Here is a 19,717-nt window from a genome sequence, read left to right on the forward strand (position 1 = left end):
GAGTAAAATGCTTCAACAACCACATGAACGTAGCTGGCAATTCTTCAGGTTGAGTAATGCAGCCTGAACAAAGGTCAAGTAAGTTCAGCAGTTCACTTCCAGATTATTCTAGTAGACACATCATTGTATAAGATTACCACAATTTTAATGGATTTAACGTCTGATATTACTATTGTATGCAAAATAACATTTGAATATTATAAGGCTTGAATGACACCACAGATTTGATAATATGCGTTACAACAACTTACAGTCACACACAGAATTACAGTGTATTGACATATTTACTATTGTATTGGGTATGTGTCATACAGCTTTTTAAAAAAAAAATTCACTTTGTTTTATTTATTTTATTGCCTATTATAGCTCATACATTGGTTTTATGAAGGATATTGTTGATTTATTTATATTGTCCTGCTTGTACAGCACTTTGGTTCAATGGAGGTTGTTTTTAGATAAAATCTTATCTCATCGTATCTGTATGCCTTTTTGTAGCAGTGGTGGGGGTCGTGTGTGTGCGGTTTTGATAACACATCACGTACATTGACTGAGGTGGGTACTTTCTTTTCACCGCGGGAACGCGCATGCGCCACATCCATAGGCCGTATGGGGGCATCTAGAACATTTCGGATGCTTCGCGACATTTCTTAGCCTCCGTGAAGCAAAACATAGCGAACGCACCACAGCTTCCGGTTAAATTGGTACGCCTTCAAATTAAAGTGCAACACATTTATAAAAAGAACCAAACGCTACTCTACAATTCTTCTAATAAGGTATTCAGATCATCTTTATGGTACTGTTAGTATTTATTGAAACTGGAAGGCATGTTTGCACTTTCTCTCACTCATTGCCGCACTACTTTGGAAATCGAGCTTTTATATTGAAAAGAAAGAAAGCGGACTTACAGAGCTTAGTGCAGATGACTTGATGTGGGTTTTCGACAGCACCGTACAGCAGTTGTTGACAGAACTGTAGAGTGAAGGGACTTGGTAGGGTTATATTGTACTACTACTATCTTGCACTCAGTTGGCCTTTTAATAATAAACAAACGAACAAACAAAAAAAATGGGCTGGCGTGTACGTTTTTCACAGTCGGACTGACTTGCGAGAAAAACACTGGTAAGATTTGGTGTTTTGTTTTGACGTTGCATTTCAATAACACCTGATTATGACTTGTTAAACTAACATATTTCAAGAGAGAATGAATAACAGCTGTTTAGAGGGAGACTCTTAGCTATGCAGTTGCTTTAAGATACTAAAATGAACTCACAATTAGTTGGCTACAGTTAGCTTGCTAACAGAACCGTTAGTTGAAATCAAACTTTGTCACCATGTGTCGCACGCTTTTTTCTAAACACGTGTCATTGTGTTGTTTGCTGCCGTTTCTAAGGGGATTGTGGCAACTTAAATTACTGTCAAGTTAAAGTTGGTCAAGTTGCATTAGTCACGACTGATTAGTGATGTGTCATGGGCAAAAGAGCCGATGCTTGGTAGTGAATCAGGAGAGCCGATTCCCACTGAACGAGAGCCAAACGTCTGTGTTAATGTGGACAGTAGCCTCTGCGTCATTTAATGCAGAAGCATGAATTGCAGGTTAGTATTTCCAGTATTTCCAGTTGCTTGTTTTGGATCAATGAAGATGGTACACATGGAGAAAAGGTTAACTGATGAGCTTCAAAGATAATATAATACTTGTACGATATGACTTTGGCTAAATTTCAGCCAAAGTTCCAGTCATCATTGCTGAAGGTGAAGCAGAAGTAGACACAAAAGAAATAACCCAACTGGCTAAAAAGACACAGCGCCGACTAGCGGTTTGGTTGAGTCTTTACAGAGTGAGCAAGACTGAGGAGCTCACATACATAAATGGCTCGCACTGGTGTACGCTACCTACATAGGCGAGAATGCTTTTATAACACAATAACTGCAAAAAAAAAAGACAATTATTAGGCATCTTATAAAAACAATTGAATACAAAGGGGCTTATCAACACACAAACTGTATATATTTACTGTGTTGTGCTAAAATATTAGGTTATAAACGATTCAAAATACCGTAAAGAGTCGTCCGGGAGCCGAAAGAGTCGGCTCTTTTGTGGGAGATGCGAAAGAGTCGACTCTCAGAAAAGAGTCGAACTTCCCATCACTTATAACGGAACGTCAACAGACATGCTAGCTGTCAAAGTAAGAGGTCCACCTCCGCTTAAAACATAAGGAAATTCCTATAAATCTCACAAAAAAAACACCGAAAACATTATTTTTTATTATTACAATTGTTTTAAAAGCATATGCAATTAAATAACTCACATATAATGATATTTAATTTGTTAGCCCGGGCTCTCGAAACCGGAAGGGATGTTTGTGCAAGGTTTTAGCTAACCCGACGTAATTCACCTACTGCCGCTAATTTAGCAGGCTAGTCTGTTTGCATGTCTCCAGGTCGGCTAATATTTTTGATGCACTGGCGTTATACGCGTGTATGTGTGTGTAATCCTAAAGACATGCACGCGTGTGTTTAATGTAAGTACAGTGTTATTTAGCCCTACCGTCATGTGGCTGCCTTGCTAAAGTGAGAGGCAGCTGAAAGTGTGCCACTAAAAACTATTTTCCATGTGATTGTGCTGTGTAAGATTATTTTAGCGTAGGTATCTCTTCGCAGAGGCGGGCGTCCTGCCGGCACGTTTAACCAAAGGTGAAGAGCAACAATGCTGTGCTGGGGAAATGCCTCCTACGGACAGCTAGGCTTGGGTGGCATTGATGAGGAGATTGTGGTTGAGCCACGAAAATGTGAATTCTTCCACGGGAAGCAAGTGTGTGACGTGGGGTGTGGCCGCAGACACACGGTTTTCGTGCTGGAGGATGGGACGGTGTACACCTGTGGCTGCAACGACCTGGGTCAGCTGGGACACGAGAAGTCCAGAAAGAAACCAGGTTGGTTGCATGTGTCTCTGTTTGGTTGCAGTGACACCTAAAAACCAGTTGTAAACATTTTCTGTGTGTGTGTGTGTGTGTGTGTGTGTGTGTGTGTGTGTGTGTGTGCTACCAGAACAGGTTGTGGCCCTGGACGCTCAGATCATAGTTGCAGTGTCATGTGGAGAGTCCCACACTCTGGCCCTGAACGACAAAGGACAGGTTTTCTCATGGGGCTTAGGTTCAGACGGACAGCTGGGATTAAATAACTTTGAGGAATGTATTCGAGTGCCTAGGTAAATTTAACCACACACTCTTTTTTTTTTTTTTTTTTTGTGCATACCTGTTTAACATGAAACCTTTCCGCGGGACGTCTGCTCCTGCTTTGTTATTTGAAGGCACGTGCAATTAATACCCGAATAGTCCGAATGCAGCAACACAAATGAAGAAATCACTAACTGTAATGTGTTAGTTGGATATGTGTGGTGGCACGTATATAGCGGCGGAATTGTTGATACACATACTGTATTTGTTTGTGTTGTGTGGTGTATTCTCAGGACTGTACGGACTGTGGAAACAATTTTCGTGTGAAGGACAAATATATACCTAGTTTGATTTCAAAAGGCCTTTCCTGTGTCCTTGTGCACATAATGTTATTTGTTCTGCAAGCTTAAATATTGTTTTCTTCCTCTTTAAACATAACAGAAATATCAAGACTTTGTCAGACGTACAAATTGCTCAGGTAGCCTGTGGGCACTGGCACTCTCATGCACTTTCGAGAGGTGAGAATGCTTTGCACCCACATAACATGTATTTATTTATTTATTTATTCCGCATGTTACGATTTCCTCACCGCGAGCCACTTCAATTATATCCGTTGTGCCACAGGGGGCCAAGTCTTCTCCTGGGGCCAGAATCGATACGGTCAACTCGGGCTAGGAAGTAACGGGCAGAGCATTCCCACGCCCCAGATCATTCAGTCTCTGCAGGGCATTCCTTTTGCTCAGATATCAGCAGGTGGTGCTCACAGCTTCGCCCTCACTCTCTCAGGGGCGGTGTTCGGTTGGGGCCGCAACAAGTTCGGTCAGCTGGGTCTCAATGACAGCAACGGTGGGTGACCTGACACTTAGAGCACGTGCGGGCGGTCAAAAAATAATCTCTGGCTAATTTTCAGGGGTTCTTTTTTCTTTTTTTCTTTTTTTCAGATCGGTATTTCCCAACCCTTCTGAAATCCCTTAGATCGCAGAGAGTGATTTACATCTCCTGTGGAGAAGATCACACAGCAGCACTCACCAAGTTAAGTAACATAGTATTTTTGTAATCTAAAAACACTATAGTGTGAACTGTGGAAGACCTTATTTAGAAAGTGGTATGTGATTAGTGATGTTCAGCCTTATTTTTTGTTGTATTACTGCCCAGCTTTATATTTGACCCTGGGGTTATCAAATTATCATTCTAGCATTTTAGCACGATTTAAACTAAGATATAAAAACCATAAATGAGTGGAGATGATAAAATTTAGTTTGGTAACAATGTCTCCTAAGTGCAGGAGGCAGTGTTGAACCAAGAGGTAGCCCCAGAGGTGTTATTATTAACACTTACAGTAGGTAAACATCTAAGCATCCACTTTAATCTTCTCATACTAATGATGCTTATTAAGCTGGTGTGTAATGTTGTCATAACAAGCCTCATTCATTTTCTGGCAGTTCCCTATGGGTAATAACAGGATTAAAATCATTTAATTGACTGCATCCTATGTTATGTGTTTGTTCTAGTGCCACAGTCTGTGCTTATATTTTCTACTTACGCTGTTCCCGTCCCTTCGAATGTCAGAATAACCGGTGCTGCTGATTTTACAGGAAGGAGGCGTGTTTACATTTGGAGCAGGAGGATACGGACAGCTCGGGCATAACTCTACAAACCATGAGATCAATCCCCGGAAAGTGTTTGAGCTCATGGGAAACGTGGTCACACAGATTGCGTGCGGAAGGTAAAAGAGTAAAAAAGGGATTTTATTGTGTTGCCACAAAACGTTTCCAAACTGTTGTGTTTTTAAAAGACAGCACACGTTGGCTTTCACCCCCTCCTCTGGAAAGATGGATTCCTTCGGGCTTGGAGGAAACGGGCAGCTCGGTACACGATCCACCTGCAACAGAAAAAGCCCCGCCCCGGTCAAAGGACCCTGGGTAGCCTTGAATCCTTTAACAGATGCAGGAGAGGAAAGTAAGTAAAGCAGCATCAAGTGATTTCCGAGGACTAGTTGGCAGAGAGGTGCAGCATATATGTAATAATTAACTTATCAGGCTCCAAGATTCTGCTCCAATGTGGCTCATTTTATCCCCGGTTTGGTCCACTAACAGAAAATTATCTGTGTCCTTGTCCATTGTTTACTTAAGCTCTGAACAGGAAAAACGAGCAAAAGATGCAGAAATCTGGTTGTTGATTCTCAGTGGGCTCAGAAATATTACCAACACTCTTTGATATTTTATTTTATTATGATATTGTGAACGCAAATACATGTGTTTTTCTTCCTTTTGTTACAGTCTCAGAGCAGAACTGTTGTGTCAAGAGGATTTATGCGGGGGGAGATCAGAGCTTTGCTCACTATTGCACTGCCAATGTAAGTTTTCACAAGGTTCTTGATACTTTAGATGTTTGTGAAGTTTAAGAGTCGAACATGACAGGAACAAAATAAGTCTCTTTTTATTGGTCATAAACTGGCAATACGTCTTTTTTTAATCATGAAGTCATGTATAAAAATTATTAATGATTTGTTATTTGAAGGAGTGATTTTTCTGGATGTCTACATTATTTCTTTAGTGTGATGCTCTGCATCCTATTTTTTATGATTTATATGTTTGAACTCAAGTAGTTATTTCAAGGTTTTGCATTTTTATTTTTTATTTTATTCCTGTTCCTCTTAACTTTAATGTATGCCACTGGTTTTATGTCTCATTTTACTCAGCATAGACCAAATAAACAACTGGAATCAATATATAACCCAAAATCTGTTCTAAACTTTGGACTCATCAAAGTAACCATCAACAAACTTGTGACATTCTTTCTTTCTAAAATTGAAATCAAATATTTTTCAGAGAATTCTTCCCGGTTTTATTGTAGACAATCCCAGAAATGTGGGTAGGGAGCTTTGCTTTCACTCTTCTGTCCAGTTCATCACAAACCAGCTCCATGGAGTTAAAGTCTAGAGCACAGGTGTCAAACAAGTGGCCCGCGGGCCAAAAGCGGCCCGCCAGAGGGTCCAATCTGGCCCGCGGGATGAATTTGCAAAGTGCAAAAATTACATTGAAGACATTAACTGCAAATTTTCCAATAAAAGTAACTACTTTTCCTACGTTTCACACAATTTTAGTAAGAGCTGTGGACATAACACAACATTGAGACATACAGAAATTGCACTTCTTTTTCTTGAGAAACATGGTTGTTCATAAAAGATTTTGTAATAGTGCAGTTCATTAAATGTAAACACTTTCATAATGTACTTCTTTGTTCTAAAACAAAGGGAAACATTTGAAGTTGTCATTATTTGAAGGTCTGGCCCCCTTGACATCATATTGTTCTGTACGTGGCCCCTGAACTAACAAGAGTTTGCCACCCGTGGTCTAGAGACTGGGCCATAGTCCACTCCCATGTTTTCAAGCTGTCCATCTTGTTTTTACCCTGAGGTAGTTCTGGTAGAGCTTGGACTAAAGTTTTGGGTCATTATCTTGCTGTAGGATGAAGCCCTGACCAATTACACCAGAGGATACTGGTGCTGTTCTAAAAGCAGTAGTGTACATCAAAGTTTTCATCATTTTGTAATCTTTCATTTTATATCTTCGTTGTAGAATCTCCACAGCATGGACGACGTGAGGATACACGATCACCAACGAAAGATTTGCTGCTTGAACGAGGACATCATACAAAAATGGTTGAACTACTCCCCAGGAAGACTCCCGCTAGAAATCTCCAAGTAAAGTGTTCTCCTCAGAAGAACTGACCCATCAGACGTCTTCAGCTGAACACATTCATTGTGGAGAAGAAGTCGTACTAATAACCTGCCTCTTATCGTTCCCTTAGTGAGATTGACCTCGTGTTCTCCTCAGCGAGCAGCCTCAACGGATCCTTCCTCTCGACGAGGTACTCACGTTTTAATGTCTGCTCTCATCTGTAGTCTGATAAGAAAGTCTATTGGATTGTGATATTGTTTCATACCAGTTTATAGCTTTAATTTATATCTTTTTACATGAATCACAGATGGAGCATCACCGTTTGCTACAATCTTCGAATTTTTTCAGAGAAATTAAACATTTGTTTGCAGCACACAGTGTTGTCAAGCTGTAGTATATTCATTTAAGAGGTTATATACATGTGTTTTACTTGGTGGTTTGACTTTTTTCCCACCTGTATCACCTCATATTCTGTTGTTGTTTTTTTTTATGCAGTCATCCAGATCACTACAGTACCAGCAGCAAATGTTCAGGGGTGGATATGAACACGGCTCGGCTACTTCTCCACAGACTGGTCCAACAAGACCACCCCGAGATCTCCCAACTGGTCAGTAGACGCCTCCAGAACCCGTCGATGTCCTTCCTATATATCAGCACTGTGTTGCTTATTTCTCATGCATGCAATAATCCCACAGAATTTATTAATACTGTTACACAAGGATTATATTTCCTATAAATATTCGTATTTCAAGCTGTATTTTATGTGTCACTGGTTTTTGATTGGCTGCCTAAAAAACAGTAGGATTTATGTTTAGCTCCATCTCCTTCCATCGGTAGCACCATGCCACCTCACCCTACAGATAACTACTGAGCCTATTAGGGATTTAGTACAGTAATTAATTAACAGATTTATGTGCGTTTTCTACCTCAGATTGCTGCCAGTTTGGAAAAGAATCTAATTCCCAGACTAAGCAACTCTCCTCCAGACATTGAAGCTCTGAGACTCTACCTCACTCTTCCAGAATGCCCTCTCTTCAGCGACCGAAACAATTACGTGACCATCTCCATCCCGTTTGCTAAATCCCTCATCAGCCTGAAAGAGGCTCCGCGGAAAGTATTAGGTAGGAACGTGTTTTTTTATGCTTTATTTCTCACGCTTTTATTTATTTTTATTTAGCTCTTGAAGAAATGGTCTTCTGTTTTCTTCAGGCAACTGGTGGTCTACATTCGAGCCGCCAGTCTTCCAGCGGTTGGTTGAGTTGTACAAGGAGGTGGTGGTTTATCTGCTTCAGATGCACAAGGTGGGCATTCCCTCGGTGGAGCAGAGAATTTTCACCTGTTTCCTGGACACGTCCCTCCGACTCCTGGAGATGCTGCACACGGTGAGAACAAAATAAACGCTACAATAAAATCCATGGATTTGTGCTTTGAAGGGCTGTTCACGACATCCATTCCCCATTGTCGCTTCAGGTGAGTGAGAGAGCGGGACACGTCATTCAGTACGACAAGTTCTACATTCACGAGCTGGACAACCTGATAGACATCAGAAATGACTACGTCACGTGGATTCAGAGGCAGATGTACCCAATGGTGAGTCAGGTGGTGTCTCTCAGTACGTTTACATGCACGTGAACAAAAATTAACTATTGCGTTAATCCGACTCTAATTGGCCAATTTAAGGTCATGTAAACGTGTTATTCAGACTAATATCAGAGTTCTCCCAGATAATGATTTTTTCCCGTCATGTATACACCTTAATTGAAGTTAAACTAGACAACGTATGCACATGCTCGTCAGCCCCTGGTTGCAGAAGAAGGTAAACAGTGGCGGTAGAAGAACCAATAGGGTGCCATAAATACCGCGCACATTACGTACTTTATTAAAAAAGCTGAACTATAATCCATCTTGTTGTTGTTTGAAATGCCGGTTTGACGCTTGAACAACTCCAGTTGTTTATCATATTACGTAATAGGTGAAACCGGAAAGGGGGCTGTGTTAACCCGCTGAAAAGACACATATCGCCACCTAGTGTGGAGAAGGAGGAGGACATGTTCCCTTCAGTTATTTGATTTTCTCCGTTGCATGTAAACTGAGACAAGGACCACATTCAGAAAGTCAGCATAGCTCAGTTAAACTGTGCATGTAAACGCACTGAGTTACACTATTCGCTGTTTGAGTTAAAGGATATAATCTTAAGCGTTTGTCTCTCAGGGTCACGACGGTGTGGTGACTCTGTGTAGGTATCCCTTCGTTTTTGACGCTCAAGCGAAGACCACCCTGCTTCAGACTGATGCGGTCATACAGATGCAGGTAATTCACAATTAATCCCTCAATGAACGTTTCTTTAATTTAAAGGCAATCATTAACCGTACTCGTGTTATGTCGGCAGATGGCAGTGGACCAGGCACAGATGCAGAACTTCAGCTCCATGTTCTTGCCAGCAGTGGAATCTGTGAACCCGTGCCTCATCCTCATCGTTCGGAGGGAAAATATCGTCGGGGACACCATGGAAGTCCTGAGGAAATCCAAGAACGTTGACTACAAGAAACCGCTCAAGGTTAAACACAGTTAAAATCTGTATTTGTATTTTAAAGAATCAAACCACAGAAGCACGTATAAAGGGTGCTGGAAATGTTTTATGCTGGGGTCAGACTACAGGAGAAAACTGTGATTTATCTCTGGATTCACACCACTTTGCAGAGAACCAAGGTTCAGCCTAGATTATTTGCTGATGTAAGAGTTTATAGAGCCACTCGTAAACGTCCCAAACCGCACATACATGCTACTGATGCTGAAATAAAATTTCTCTTCCAATTCTGGCTGAAGAATAGACACAGTCTCCTTCTTCTTCTGCTTCAACTTCTTCTTCTTCTGCTTCCTTTGTCTCTTCTTTTTCTATTTCTAATTGCTTCTGCATTACCGACACCTATCCAACCAGAGCGTACATCAGTACATTTACGGCAAAACTTGGCACCGCAGCAACATCCTGTAGAGTGCACATTATTTTCAAGAATATGTGAAGCTTCTCCTTGAGTGTGTGATGCAGTCTGACTTTAAAAATTGAGATGGATTTTAACACTCCTGTAGTTTGAGCCCAGCTTTAGTGTATTATGTTTATATGATAACATTCGTGACAGGTGATATTTGTTGGAGAGGAGGCCGTCGACGCAGGAGGAGTGAGAAAGGAGTTCTTCCTCCTGATCATGAAAGAGCTGCTGGATCCAAAATATGGGATGTTTCGCTACTACGAGGAATCCAGGCTCATCTGGTTTTCAAACAAGGTACTTGATTTTTGTTGAGTCACAGTGCTTAAGTATCACTAGCTGTAATTCCCTCAACTATGAGGACGTGGCTGAACATGTTCATGCTGGTAATAGAGACACTTTTTGCAAAGACTTCTGAACTACTGCAGAAATACGACTTTTTGTTAACCCTTTAACATTCCTCTGGGTCGTAAATGGGAGAGCAGTAGTTTTTTGAACTAATCAGACCTCTATGAAATATGTTGTCAGAAAAGCTAATTTTCTTCTGAGTTTATTAAAAAAAAACATTATAAGATTCAACCAACACATTTTTTTTGTTTTTTTATTTTTTCAAAACACAAAAATTGAGGCGAACCCAACAACTCGTTATTTTTTAAATGTGTGCCAACTTTGATTACTGAAGAAAAATCCCACATAGAGTGATTCTGACTTTTGTGTTAGAAACTTCATAGTCTCTGCTTTCAAAAGAGACCAAGACCATGGACGAGCTCCAACATGTTCATGAACAGCATTCATTTTACTTTGGGTCCTAAATAGGATTTTTGTTTTTTGCAACAAGGCTGGAATGATACACTGTCCTATCTTCCAACAGTACGATTAAATGCTGTTGATGATGCTCAGTTGCAGCCTGTTGTTTTGTATTCAGGTGAAGAATATAGATTTAATTGTTGCAAAGCATTGGAACAGGCATTAGCTTTGTTTCCATTACAGTTTTTCTCAAAATAAGAGATATTTCTGATATTTCAATAAAGTACACTTTGAATATTAATAATAATAATTCTCTTCAAGTCTTGTCACACGAGACTTTAGACTCAGGAAGATGGATTTCAAATTGGTCACATGACTTCCTGCATCATTTCTGGGGAAATGTGAAAAAAGTGTTTCCATTGCACTTTTGTGATCAACATTTATCTATCTATTTATCTATCTATTAAGTTTTTGCTCATTTCTAGGGGTAATTGTAACACAGCAACTGACTGAAACTCTAACATGTAACAAGTGAATCAAATGCATGTTTGGGTGACGTGTCAGATGAGTCACAAAAAAAAGTTGAAGTCAGCTCAGCTTCAATGTCACAACTCTCACCCGACGTTTCAACAAGTGTCTGATATCCGTTTGTCGCTTCACATCACCGTCTTGCATTGAAAATGCGTTGTAGCTCGTTGTTGTTCTCTCACGTCCACGTGTTAAAGCCCCATTAGTGTTGACGGAGCCTAAACATGAACCACGAGAAACGGTTTGTTTTACAGTCTCTTACTGACTTTCCTTTTGCAGACCTTCGAGGACATCGACTTGTTCAACCTCATCGGCGTCATCTGTGGCCTGGCCATCTACAATCTGACGATAGTGGAGCTCAACTTCCCCGTGGCCCTTTACAAGAAGCTTCTGAAGAGGAAGCCAACGCTGGATGACCTGAAGGAGCTGATGCCAGATGTGGGAAGGTCAGAACAAGGAACAGTCTCCTGAGGTTTCCATGTGAGGTGTTCATAGGAAGGTCTGTGTTCAACGTAATATTTGTTTTCTTGACTTAGGAGTCTGCAGCAGCTACTAGACTACACAGAAGATGACCTTGAGGAAACCTTCTGCTTGAATTTCACAGTAGGATCATATTCAGTCAATGTTTTTTGGGATTTAATAAATATAAAATAAATAGTTCTGCTGTTTTCAGAATCTAAACAGCATTGTTGTTGTTGTTGTTGTTTTTTCAGATCACAGAAGAAAACTATGGTGCCACTGAAGTCTTTGAGCTGATACCCAATGGTGAAGACATCAATGTCAATAAATCGAACAGGTAACAATTTATCAGTTGCCTGGTTAATTGTCACCGAGTGGCAGAAAGTGGCAGTTGAGCATGAGAGGTCGGCCCCATTAGTTTCAAGCGTAGGCTTGTAAGTTTGTAAAACCAATTGACCTGATCAGCAGATGTTCTTTAAACAAAAAATAATACTACTTCCTGTACGGTAAATACACATGTGGAGCCATTAAGTGTTTAGCTTAGCTTAGCCACAACATGGTGAAATGTCAATGAAATCAGTAAATACAGCAAGACCAGGAAAAATGTTGATTATCAGATCAAATTAAGGACAACTGGACTCAACAATGATCCATACGAACTAGTACGGATTTAGAAAAGTGGGTCAGTTTCAGTTAGTTTTAGGTAATTTCAGTTATGATAAATGTAGGTAAATAAAATATGCTAATGAGAAGTAGCGTTAGCCATACAACAGTGTAGCATCCGACTTTTATTTATTGTTTTATTCTTATTTATTGTTGGAACTGAAATAGTTACTGTCGGCCGTAAATACGCCAAAACACCAGCACCCACAAACTTATCTAGACAGCCCTCCTGAATGATGTAACTATGACTTCATCATAAGAATACAGCATAAATACTAAATGTCAACCACAACACCAGGTTTCTGTGCCTGGATTCCACTTGTTTCTTTGTAATGCAGCGATCCATTTACTTTTCTTTTCTTTGGAAGTCGGAGATAGGAAAGGACAAAGCAGGATGTTGTTCCTGAGGTCGTTTGGCGTCTGTAGTAGACTCCTCAAGACCTTCTACCAGTCTTTGGTTGCCAGCGTGCTCTTCTTTGCTGTGGTGTGCTGGTGGGGCAGGGCCGAGACTGACTCAATAAACTGGTGAGAAAAGCCCGCTCGGTGGTGGTGGGATTTAACTTGGACTGCTTAGAAACAGTGGCTGAGAGGAGGGTGAAGGACAAAATCTGTGCAATATTGGACAATCCTTCTCACCCTCTTCACAACGAGCTGTGGCTGATGGGCAGCTCATACATTCAGCCAGCGGATCGTCCCACCCCCGGTGCAGAACTGAACGCTTCAGACGCTCCCTCAGACTGAGCAACAGCGAACAGCTCTGACCTCACTGAGACCATCTGTAGCATTTCAACTTTATCCACAACTGTTGTCACTTGTGTACTGTACTTTTTGTTGCCTGTTGTCCTATTTAATGTTGTGGCTGCCTGCTCTCCGTGTCCTCTTTAGTGTCTTTCACTGTTTTCTTTTTCTGACTAGTGCTGCTGTAACATTTGAATTTCAAATCTGCTGGTACACTCAACTGCAAAACAGCTCTTCATCTTTTTGTAATTAATTTTACAGTTTACAGCCTACGATTCAAACTAATGATGCTAATCTCTATGATCAACTGTCACTTTTTGCCACTCGGTGCCCGTAACCATGGAGACTTCACTAGCTGTGACGTTATGTGCATACCCTCTAATGGAAAAAAAAAAACAAATATACTTTCACGCTATTCACTTTTTCGTTCTCCCTTTTAGGCAGGACTTCGTCAACGCCTATGTAGACTACATTTTCAACTCGTCTGTGGCTCCGCTGTTCGAGTGCTTCTACGCCGGCTTCCACAAAGTGTGCGGTGGGAAGGTTTTGGAGCTGTTTCAGCCGAACGAGCTGCAAGCCATGGTCATTGGAAACACCAACTATGACTGGACGGAGCTGGAAAAGGTAGTTTTAGAGATAAGAATTTTGAAAAATTACCGATTTAGCCATGGTCAGCGCAGTGAGTCATAAGATGATTTGTTTTCGTTTATTCTCCTCAGAGTACCGAGTACAAAGGGGAGTACTGGACGGATCACCCCACCATCAGACTCTTCTGGGAGGTGTTCCACAATCTTCCTTTAGAGAAGAAAAAGCAGTTTCTCTGTAAGTACAGTCGGGACACTGCACCGATCAGCCATAACATTATGATCACTCTCAATCTCCCATGTCTCCCTCTACATCACAGGTGTCAAACATGGACAGAGGGTCAAAAATGACATAGAAGGCGGCAATTTTCAATTAAAATAACTGCTTTTCCTAGTTTACCCACTGTTTTAATAACAGAGGTGTACCAAACAGCAGATTGCAGTATCTGCAAATTGCACTCAATTTTTTTTTTAAAACATTCTCCTAATTTTCTTATTCTTCTTTGCACTAAAACAAATGGAAAAAATCTGGAGTTATTGTTATTAATAGATTAATACGGTATTGTGTGTTACTTGTCCGGCCCACTTGAGACCAAATTGGGCTGTATGTGGCCCCCGAACTAAAATGAGTTTTTACAGCCCTCCCCTGCATGGCTGCTTTAAAGGACCTGCACAATATTATGCATAATGTTATGGCTGATGTATGTCTTTTTTTTTTATTATTTGTATTTAAATATCAACAAGGTGGTAAATGGTTTGTACCAAGCTGGAAAACTGAAAACAGTGCCTCTCGTCTTGTTCAGTGTTCCTCACAGGAAGTGACCGCATACCCATCTTGGGCATGAAAAGCCTCAAACTGGTGATCCAGCCCACTGGTGGAGGGGAGCATTATTTACCCGTTGCCCACACCTGCTTCAACCTGCTGGACCTGCCCAAGTACACAACTGTGGAGACACTCCGTGAGAAGCTTTTACAGGCCATAGATCACAATCAAGGCTTTAATCTTGCCTGATAGCATACAGAAATGCCTAGAATCCCACATTTACCGTTGATGGCAACCACATTCCTAAATGATTTATTTAACAGCGCACTGGTTGGAAGGAGGTGGCCACTGACTTTCACATTCATGCTATCTCGGATTTTTCTCTCTTTTTTTTTGGCAATCACTGTATTCAGCGTCGTACTACAAATAGATTCACATTTGATATATGCTCTTGTAGATATGCTTTTATTCATGTTTGAATATGACAAGAATGATGAAGCAAACTACTACTGGTGTATACAGTACAGGGCTTGCACACACCAGCGTAAACTCCTGTAAAATACAGTGACGTGCAGCATCAATACCTTTATGAAGCTTATAATCTAATGTCACGTCCGCAGTGGTTGAAAGATTCATCAAAAAGGCCCGTTTTAAATTAAATCCACACAAAAGCACCATTTTAAAATGGACTCTGGTACTAGTTTCTGCATGGCCGTTGCAGCAGATCAGTGTATTTTACAGGAGCTTCCTGTTTGGTGTTATCCCCTGAGAGTTGAATGTCTGAATCTACACAATGTAAACTGAATCTCTTCATGTTTGACACAAGTTCTGTTGTGACATTTGATTGAGCGCGGTGTGAAGAGTTTGCTTTAGATGCTGGATTGTGGATTTTCTCGGCCGTGCGCCTTTAAAAGAATTCCACAAATAAAAACAGCCACTGAAATAAAGATTTTGGGGGTAAGAGGCCATCTTTTTTATTATTATTTTTTAATCATTTCATGTCTTCTTGACGGAGTGGTTGATTGGTTGTTGCATTTAGATATTGAAACTTATGCATTTCAGAATTCTGGCAAAAGGTCATTTTAACATGAATTATTCAGAACATTCAGGTTTTTTTTTAACTTAAATAATGCACATACTACTTCAGTTTACCTTTCCACAGTTTCATTTACTGTATGTCCCAACCTGGGGTCCACGCCCCCCCAGATTACAGGGGCAAAACTTGTCTGATCTGAACTCACCATCAGTTTTCACTGGTTTCTTGGAAAGCATGGTTGAGATCCAGCTGCAGCTAATGCTGCATTCAAGACAACTTGGGGAAAAATGAGCTTCTTGGAAATTACTGCTTCCAAAATAAAATAAAATAAAAATAGCTGCTGCAGGTATTTTAATCTTCAGCAAACGGTGACAATATCCCAAACTTATTTTTTTCCTCCTTCGAGTTTACCTGAAACGTGAATGCCTGAAATTTCCGAGTTGGAATATAGAATTTCCAAGTTTTCATTAAGGCATCATATAAGCTCTCATAATTTTCATGAAGTCTCTGTTGTGGGAAAGATGGAGAGTAAACTTATGGAGCTAGGAGAATGTGTCCTAACTGCAAACAAAGGACTTAAAAATAGTTAAAAAAAAAATAATAATAATAGTAACTAATATTAAATGTTAGGATGTACATTTTGCAATTTGGGGTTACAATATGATCCACAGTTTTTTGTATAAATTGAAACTGAATTAAATGGGTGAATTGCTAATCGAATAATCAATCAAGACGATTTAGTTCAGGCTCACGTTTTAATGACAAACTGTACATGCTAAATTATATGCACACATAGGCTATGGCCACGAAGGAGGCAAATACAGATGTCTGCTTTGTGCAGAGGTTCGGTATCAGTGGGGCAGGTCGTGATGGACCAGCTTAAAGTGCGAACCACAGGAAGGACAGCGCTGGGGGTTTCCCTCGTGAAGCCAGAACCACACGATAGCAGTGTTGTCTTCCTCACCTGAGGAGAACCAAAGTATGAGAAACCTGACGTGTAATGCACACGATCCAACGAACAAAATGTGTGTTTAACTTACACAGACAGCCCACAAGCCTCTTGGTTCCAATGCACGGCACAATATGAGGGTCTTCCTTAGTACCAGCGTAGCCTTTTGGCTCCAGGATACTGTATGGGTCCTGGAATGAGAGGAAATTAGTACAAGTCATGTTTTAGTACAGAATACACTTGTGTAAAAAAAAAAAAAAAGTGTTGCCTACCTTTCCCTGTTTGAAGGCCTGCAGGGCACGTCTCTCCAGTCCAGTGGCCTGTTCGTCATCTGTTGGGATTCCTGCACAAAAAGAAAAAACATAAAGGTGTCATAAAGACAGTGTACAGGCAGTGAGTGCTCGGAGGACCGCACGTCGGCAGTGGACGCCTCCCACAACAACATACTCCAGTCCCCTATCAGGATGTTGGCATCAACCCAACCCAGCCCAGTCTGCCAAAGGAGGAGGGTCAATAAAAGGCCTGTCCGCGACTTAGAGTCCAAATGACCTTCATTATTTTATTCAGACACAAACAGCTTGAAAATGAAAGTGGGCGCAAGTAGAGAGGCCAAAACTATAATATTCCGCTGCTGCTGCTCAATATTTCTGTCTTCCAGTAGCAGTGTATGGTATATAGGGTTTTAGTGAGCAACCAAACTACGCACTAGTCTAAAAATATCGCGGTAAAACAGCTTCACAATCAGCCCGTGCTCCTTCAACTTGACTCCGTCATATGGCCGGTGACAGACCTCTGTCTCCGGGCCTGGATTTGCGGTCTAAAGTCCACACAAGTAAATAAATAAATACGGACTCTTACCTTTCAGTGTGCCCATGGCACGGTGCAGCGGTCTCGCCACCACATTGCTCGTCCTCAGCTGCAAAGTTGCTGCACAGGTTCGGAGAAGAAGACGTCCCGCCATGCTGGTGCCTCTCTCTATCTCTGTCAAAGTGCGAACAGCGACCTGACTCGGACTTGACCGACTCGACGCGACTGTCGGCTGGACTGAAATGACCCCGACGCAGCCTCGTGAGCGACAGGTGGTCGGACCAATGAGAGCGGAGACGCGACCAATCAGATTGAAACCGTGGGAGTCACGAGGAACAGGTGAGAGGCGCTTGTTAATAACGAAAATGCCGGTACACACGACATTTAAAAATCTACTTTAATCCTTTAATCCGTGAAGGTTTGTGCCAAAGTATTTGTTTTTAAATATTAAAAAATATAACGTACGGTTGGGGGAAGTAGACCTAATCACTGAAGTGGTAATAGTTTCTATCTCTGAACAAGAAAACTGAGTGGAAACAATGACAGTGATACACGCTTTTACGCGGAATTAAGAGACAGAAAAACACAGGCTGTTTTGGGGAAAGTTTTATACTACTTTTCGAATGTCAAGGTTAAGTTTTAACCGGTTGTTTATGTACTGTTGCACTGCAATGCCCTACAATAATATTCCATACTTGTGTTTTTCCTCGTTCTAAATTGTGTTATTAGTTTGGGCAAATGCACTTACTCACAGGACATTTTCTGGGAAAAACTTTTCAAACGCTCCGTCTTTCTTTTCTACTTTTCCACATTTGCCTGAATGTTGACCTGTGTTGATTCCTCCTCTGCTGCAGGTGGAGGCGGTGTTGCCGCAAGAAACAGTAGTAATTTTGGGATGAGAAGAAAAGATGTAGAATGAGTGTTGAATAAACTGTAACATGTAAAAGCAGATGTTTCGTGGGGTGTATTGTGTAGGAGTATGTGCACAAAAAAAAGACTGTGTTTCATTCTGAAAAAAAGTCAGAATGATTCATCACAACAACTCTTTGCATATCCTCTCCACTCTCTGCTCCATCTTTCTTTTCTACCTTTCCACATTTCCGCAAGTAACAGTGGTTTCAAGATGCGAAAAGAAGATGTAGAATGAGTGTTGAGGCTGTTGTAAGATGTAAAATGTTGTTAGAGTAGTGATAAAAAGACTGTGTCCCGCTATATCACTCAGGCTGCACTACAGCGTCTATTCACAGGCGCGATCCCACTACTGAGCGGCACGGGGGCTTTGACCTGCTCCGTTTCCGACCTGGGCCGGTGCACCCCTCCTTAGGCGACCTGGTGGTCCCGGGCTCCCCCAGGAGCACCATATCGATACCGAACTTAGTGCGGACACCCGATCGACATAGTCCGCTGCAGCTCAGAGCTCCTGAGCTCAAACGATCCTCCAGCCTCAGCCTCCCGGTAACTTGGATTACAGGCACGCGCCACCGCACCCGGCGAGAGTCGCCTTCATTCAATCAAGATTTGGGCTTTTACTGTGGTGACGTCATCACGTAGCACGCTGCAGCGACACCTTGTGACAGACATAACACATGCATGAAATACAGTATTACAATAATAACAAATAACTATAAAATAAACATGTGTGCATAAATAAATAAATAAAACAAATGTAAAGAATCCGAAGTAAAACCCAAATTCAAAGTCATTCAAAACAATTAAGGTAATGAAATCAGATAAATTAGCAAAATTATAAGAAATTCAATTGAATAACAGTTGCTGCATTTCTATTACCTCTAGAGGTCAAAGCCCCCGTGCCACACAACAACTCTTTGTTTATTGCATATCCTCTCCACTCTGCTCCACATTTTTTTTCTACCTTTCCACATTTGACGTGAATGCTGTGTTCATTCCTCCTCTTCTTGCAGCCAGTAACATTCGTGGTTTTAAGATGAGAAGAGAAGATGTAGACTGAGTTATCATGCGAACTATTTGTTTGTTACCTATCTTCTCCCTCTGTGCTCCACATTCCATGTTTACTTCTCACCTTTTGTGTTCAATGTTGACTTGAGAGAGGTGGTCATCCGTCCTCTCCTCCAGGTGGAGGCGGTGTTGCAGCAAGAAACAGTGGGGGTTTTAAATGGAGAAGAGAAGATGTAGAATGAGTGTTGAAGGTATTGTGAAAAGTAAAAGCTGATGTTTGATGGTGTGTGCTGTGAGAGTAGTTTGTGTGGTGATAAAAAAGACTGAGTCCCGCTGTATCACTCAGGCTGCACTACAGCGTCTATTCACAGGCGCGATCCCACTACTGAGCGGCACGGGGGCTTTGACCTGCTCCGTTTCCGACCTGGGCCGGTGCACCCCTCCTTGGACGACCTGGTGGTCCCGGGCTCCCCCAGGAGCACCATATCGATACCGAACTTTGTGAGGACACCCGATCGACATATTCCGCTGCAGCTCAGAGCTCCCGAGTTCAAACGATCCTCCAGCCTCAGCCTCCCGGTAACTTGGATTACAGGCACGCGCCACCGCACCCGGCGAGAGTTTCACTCATTCATTCAAGATTTGGGCTTTTACTGCGGTGACGTCATGCTGCAACAAAATCTAGT

The 19,717-nt window shown here is 41.5% G+C and overlaps 2 protein-coding genes across 5 annotated transcripts; one reads left to right on the top strand and one right to left on the bottom strand.

Moving 5' to 3' along the window:
- The first annotated feature begins 933 nt into the window (after positions 1 to 933).
- On the top strand, positions 934 to 15,283 carry herc4 (HECT and RLD domain containing E3 ubiquitin protein ligase 4). Of its 4 annotated transcripts, none has more exons than XM_047603049.1 (24): positions 934 to 1,119; positions 2,645 to 2,930; positions 3,046 to 3,205; positions 3,615 to 3,691; positions 3,798 to 4,019; positions 4,115 to 4,206; positions 4,769 to 4,899; positions 4,969 to 5,132; positions 5,453 to 5,529; positions 6,755 to 6,879; positions 6,987 to 7,046; positions 7,352 to 7,463; positions 7,788 to 7,977; positions 8,066 to 8,238; positions 8,327 to 8,446; positions 9,068 to 9,166; positions 9,246 to 9,413; positions 9,994 to 10,137; positions 11,395 to 11,561; positions 11,652 to 11,718; positions 11,829 to 11,911; positions 13,416 to 13,599; positions 13,695 to 13,797; positions 14,363 to 15,283. In XM_047603049.1, exons 2-24 carry the CDS (start codon positions 2,705 to 2,707, stop codon positions 14,569 to 14,571), a joined length of 3,153 nt encoding a protein of 1,050 aa, XP_047459005.1. In that variant the 5' UTR covers positions 934 to 1,119; positions 2,645 to 2,704; the 3' UTR covers positions 14,572 to 15,283. The 4 variants fall into 4 exon arrangements, with proteins under 4 accessions (XP_047459005.1, XP_047459004.1, XP_047459007.1 ...); XM_047603048.1 differs by having other exon boundaries at positions 2,659 to 2,930; XM_047603051.1 differs by lacking the exon at positions 934 to 1,119 and adding an exon at positions 1,935 to 2,183 and having other exon boundaries at positions 2,659 to 2,930.
- Positions 15,284 to 16,099: 816 nt separating this feature from the next.
- LOC125018771 (cytochrome c oxidase subunit 5B, mitochondrial) lies at positions 16,100 to 17,368 on the bottom strand. The gene is made up of 4 exons (XM_047603052.1): positions 17,166 to 17,368; positions 16,580 to 16,650; positions 16,399 to 16,498; positions 16,100 to 16,322 (listed from the first exon to the last, which is right to left on the bottom strand). The coding sequence occupies exons 1-4, from the start codon at positions 17,266 to 17,268 to the stop codon at positions 16,210 to 16,212; spliced, it is 387 nt and encodes a 128-aa protein (XP_047459008.1). The 5' UTR covers positions 17,269 to 17,368; the 3' UTR covers positions 16,100 to 16,209.
- Positions 17,369 to 19,717: the final 2,349 nt, after the last annotated feature.

Source organism: Mugil cephalus, chromosome 13 (assembly GCF_022458985.1).
Source record: "Mugil cephalus isolate CIBA_MC_2020 chromosome 13, CIBA_Mcephalus_1.1, whole genome shotgun sequence".
NCBI lineage: Eukaryota > Metazoa > Chordata > Actinopteri > Mugiliformes > Mugilidae > Mugil > Mugil cephalus.

Coding starts and splice junctions, on each gene's coding strand:
- herc4 (XM_047603049.1), top strand. CDS start 2,705: ATGCTGTGCTGGGGAAATGCCTCCTACGGACAGCTAGGCTTGGGTGGC. Junction 5,133..5,452: donor AACAGATGCAGGAGAGGAAA/GTAAGTAAAGCA, acceptor CTTTTGTTACAG/TCTCAGAGCAGAACTGTTGT. Junction 11,719..11,828: donor CCTTCTGCTTGAATTTCACA/GTAGGATCATAT, acceptor TTGTTTTTTCAG/ATCACAGAAGAAAACTATGG.
- LOC125018771 (XM_047603052.1), bottom strand. CDS start 17,268: ATGGCGGGACGTCTTCTTCTCCGAACCTGTGCAGCAACTTTGCAGCTG. Junction 16,651..17,165: donor TGCCATGGGCACACTGAAAG/GTAAGAGTCCGT, acceptor CTTTTTGTGCAG/GAATCCCAACAGATGACGAA. Junction 16,323..16,398: donor GAGGCTTGTGGGCTGTCTGT/GTAAGTTAAACA, acceptor GGTTCTCCTCAG/GTGAGGAAGACAACACTGCT.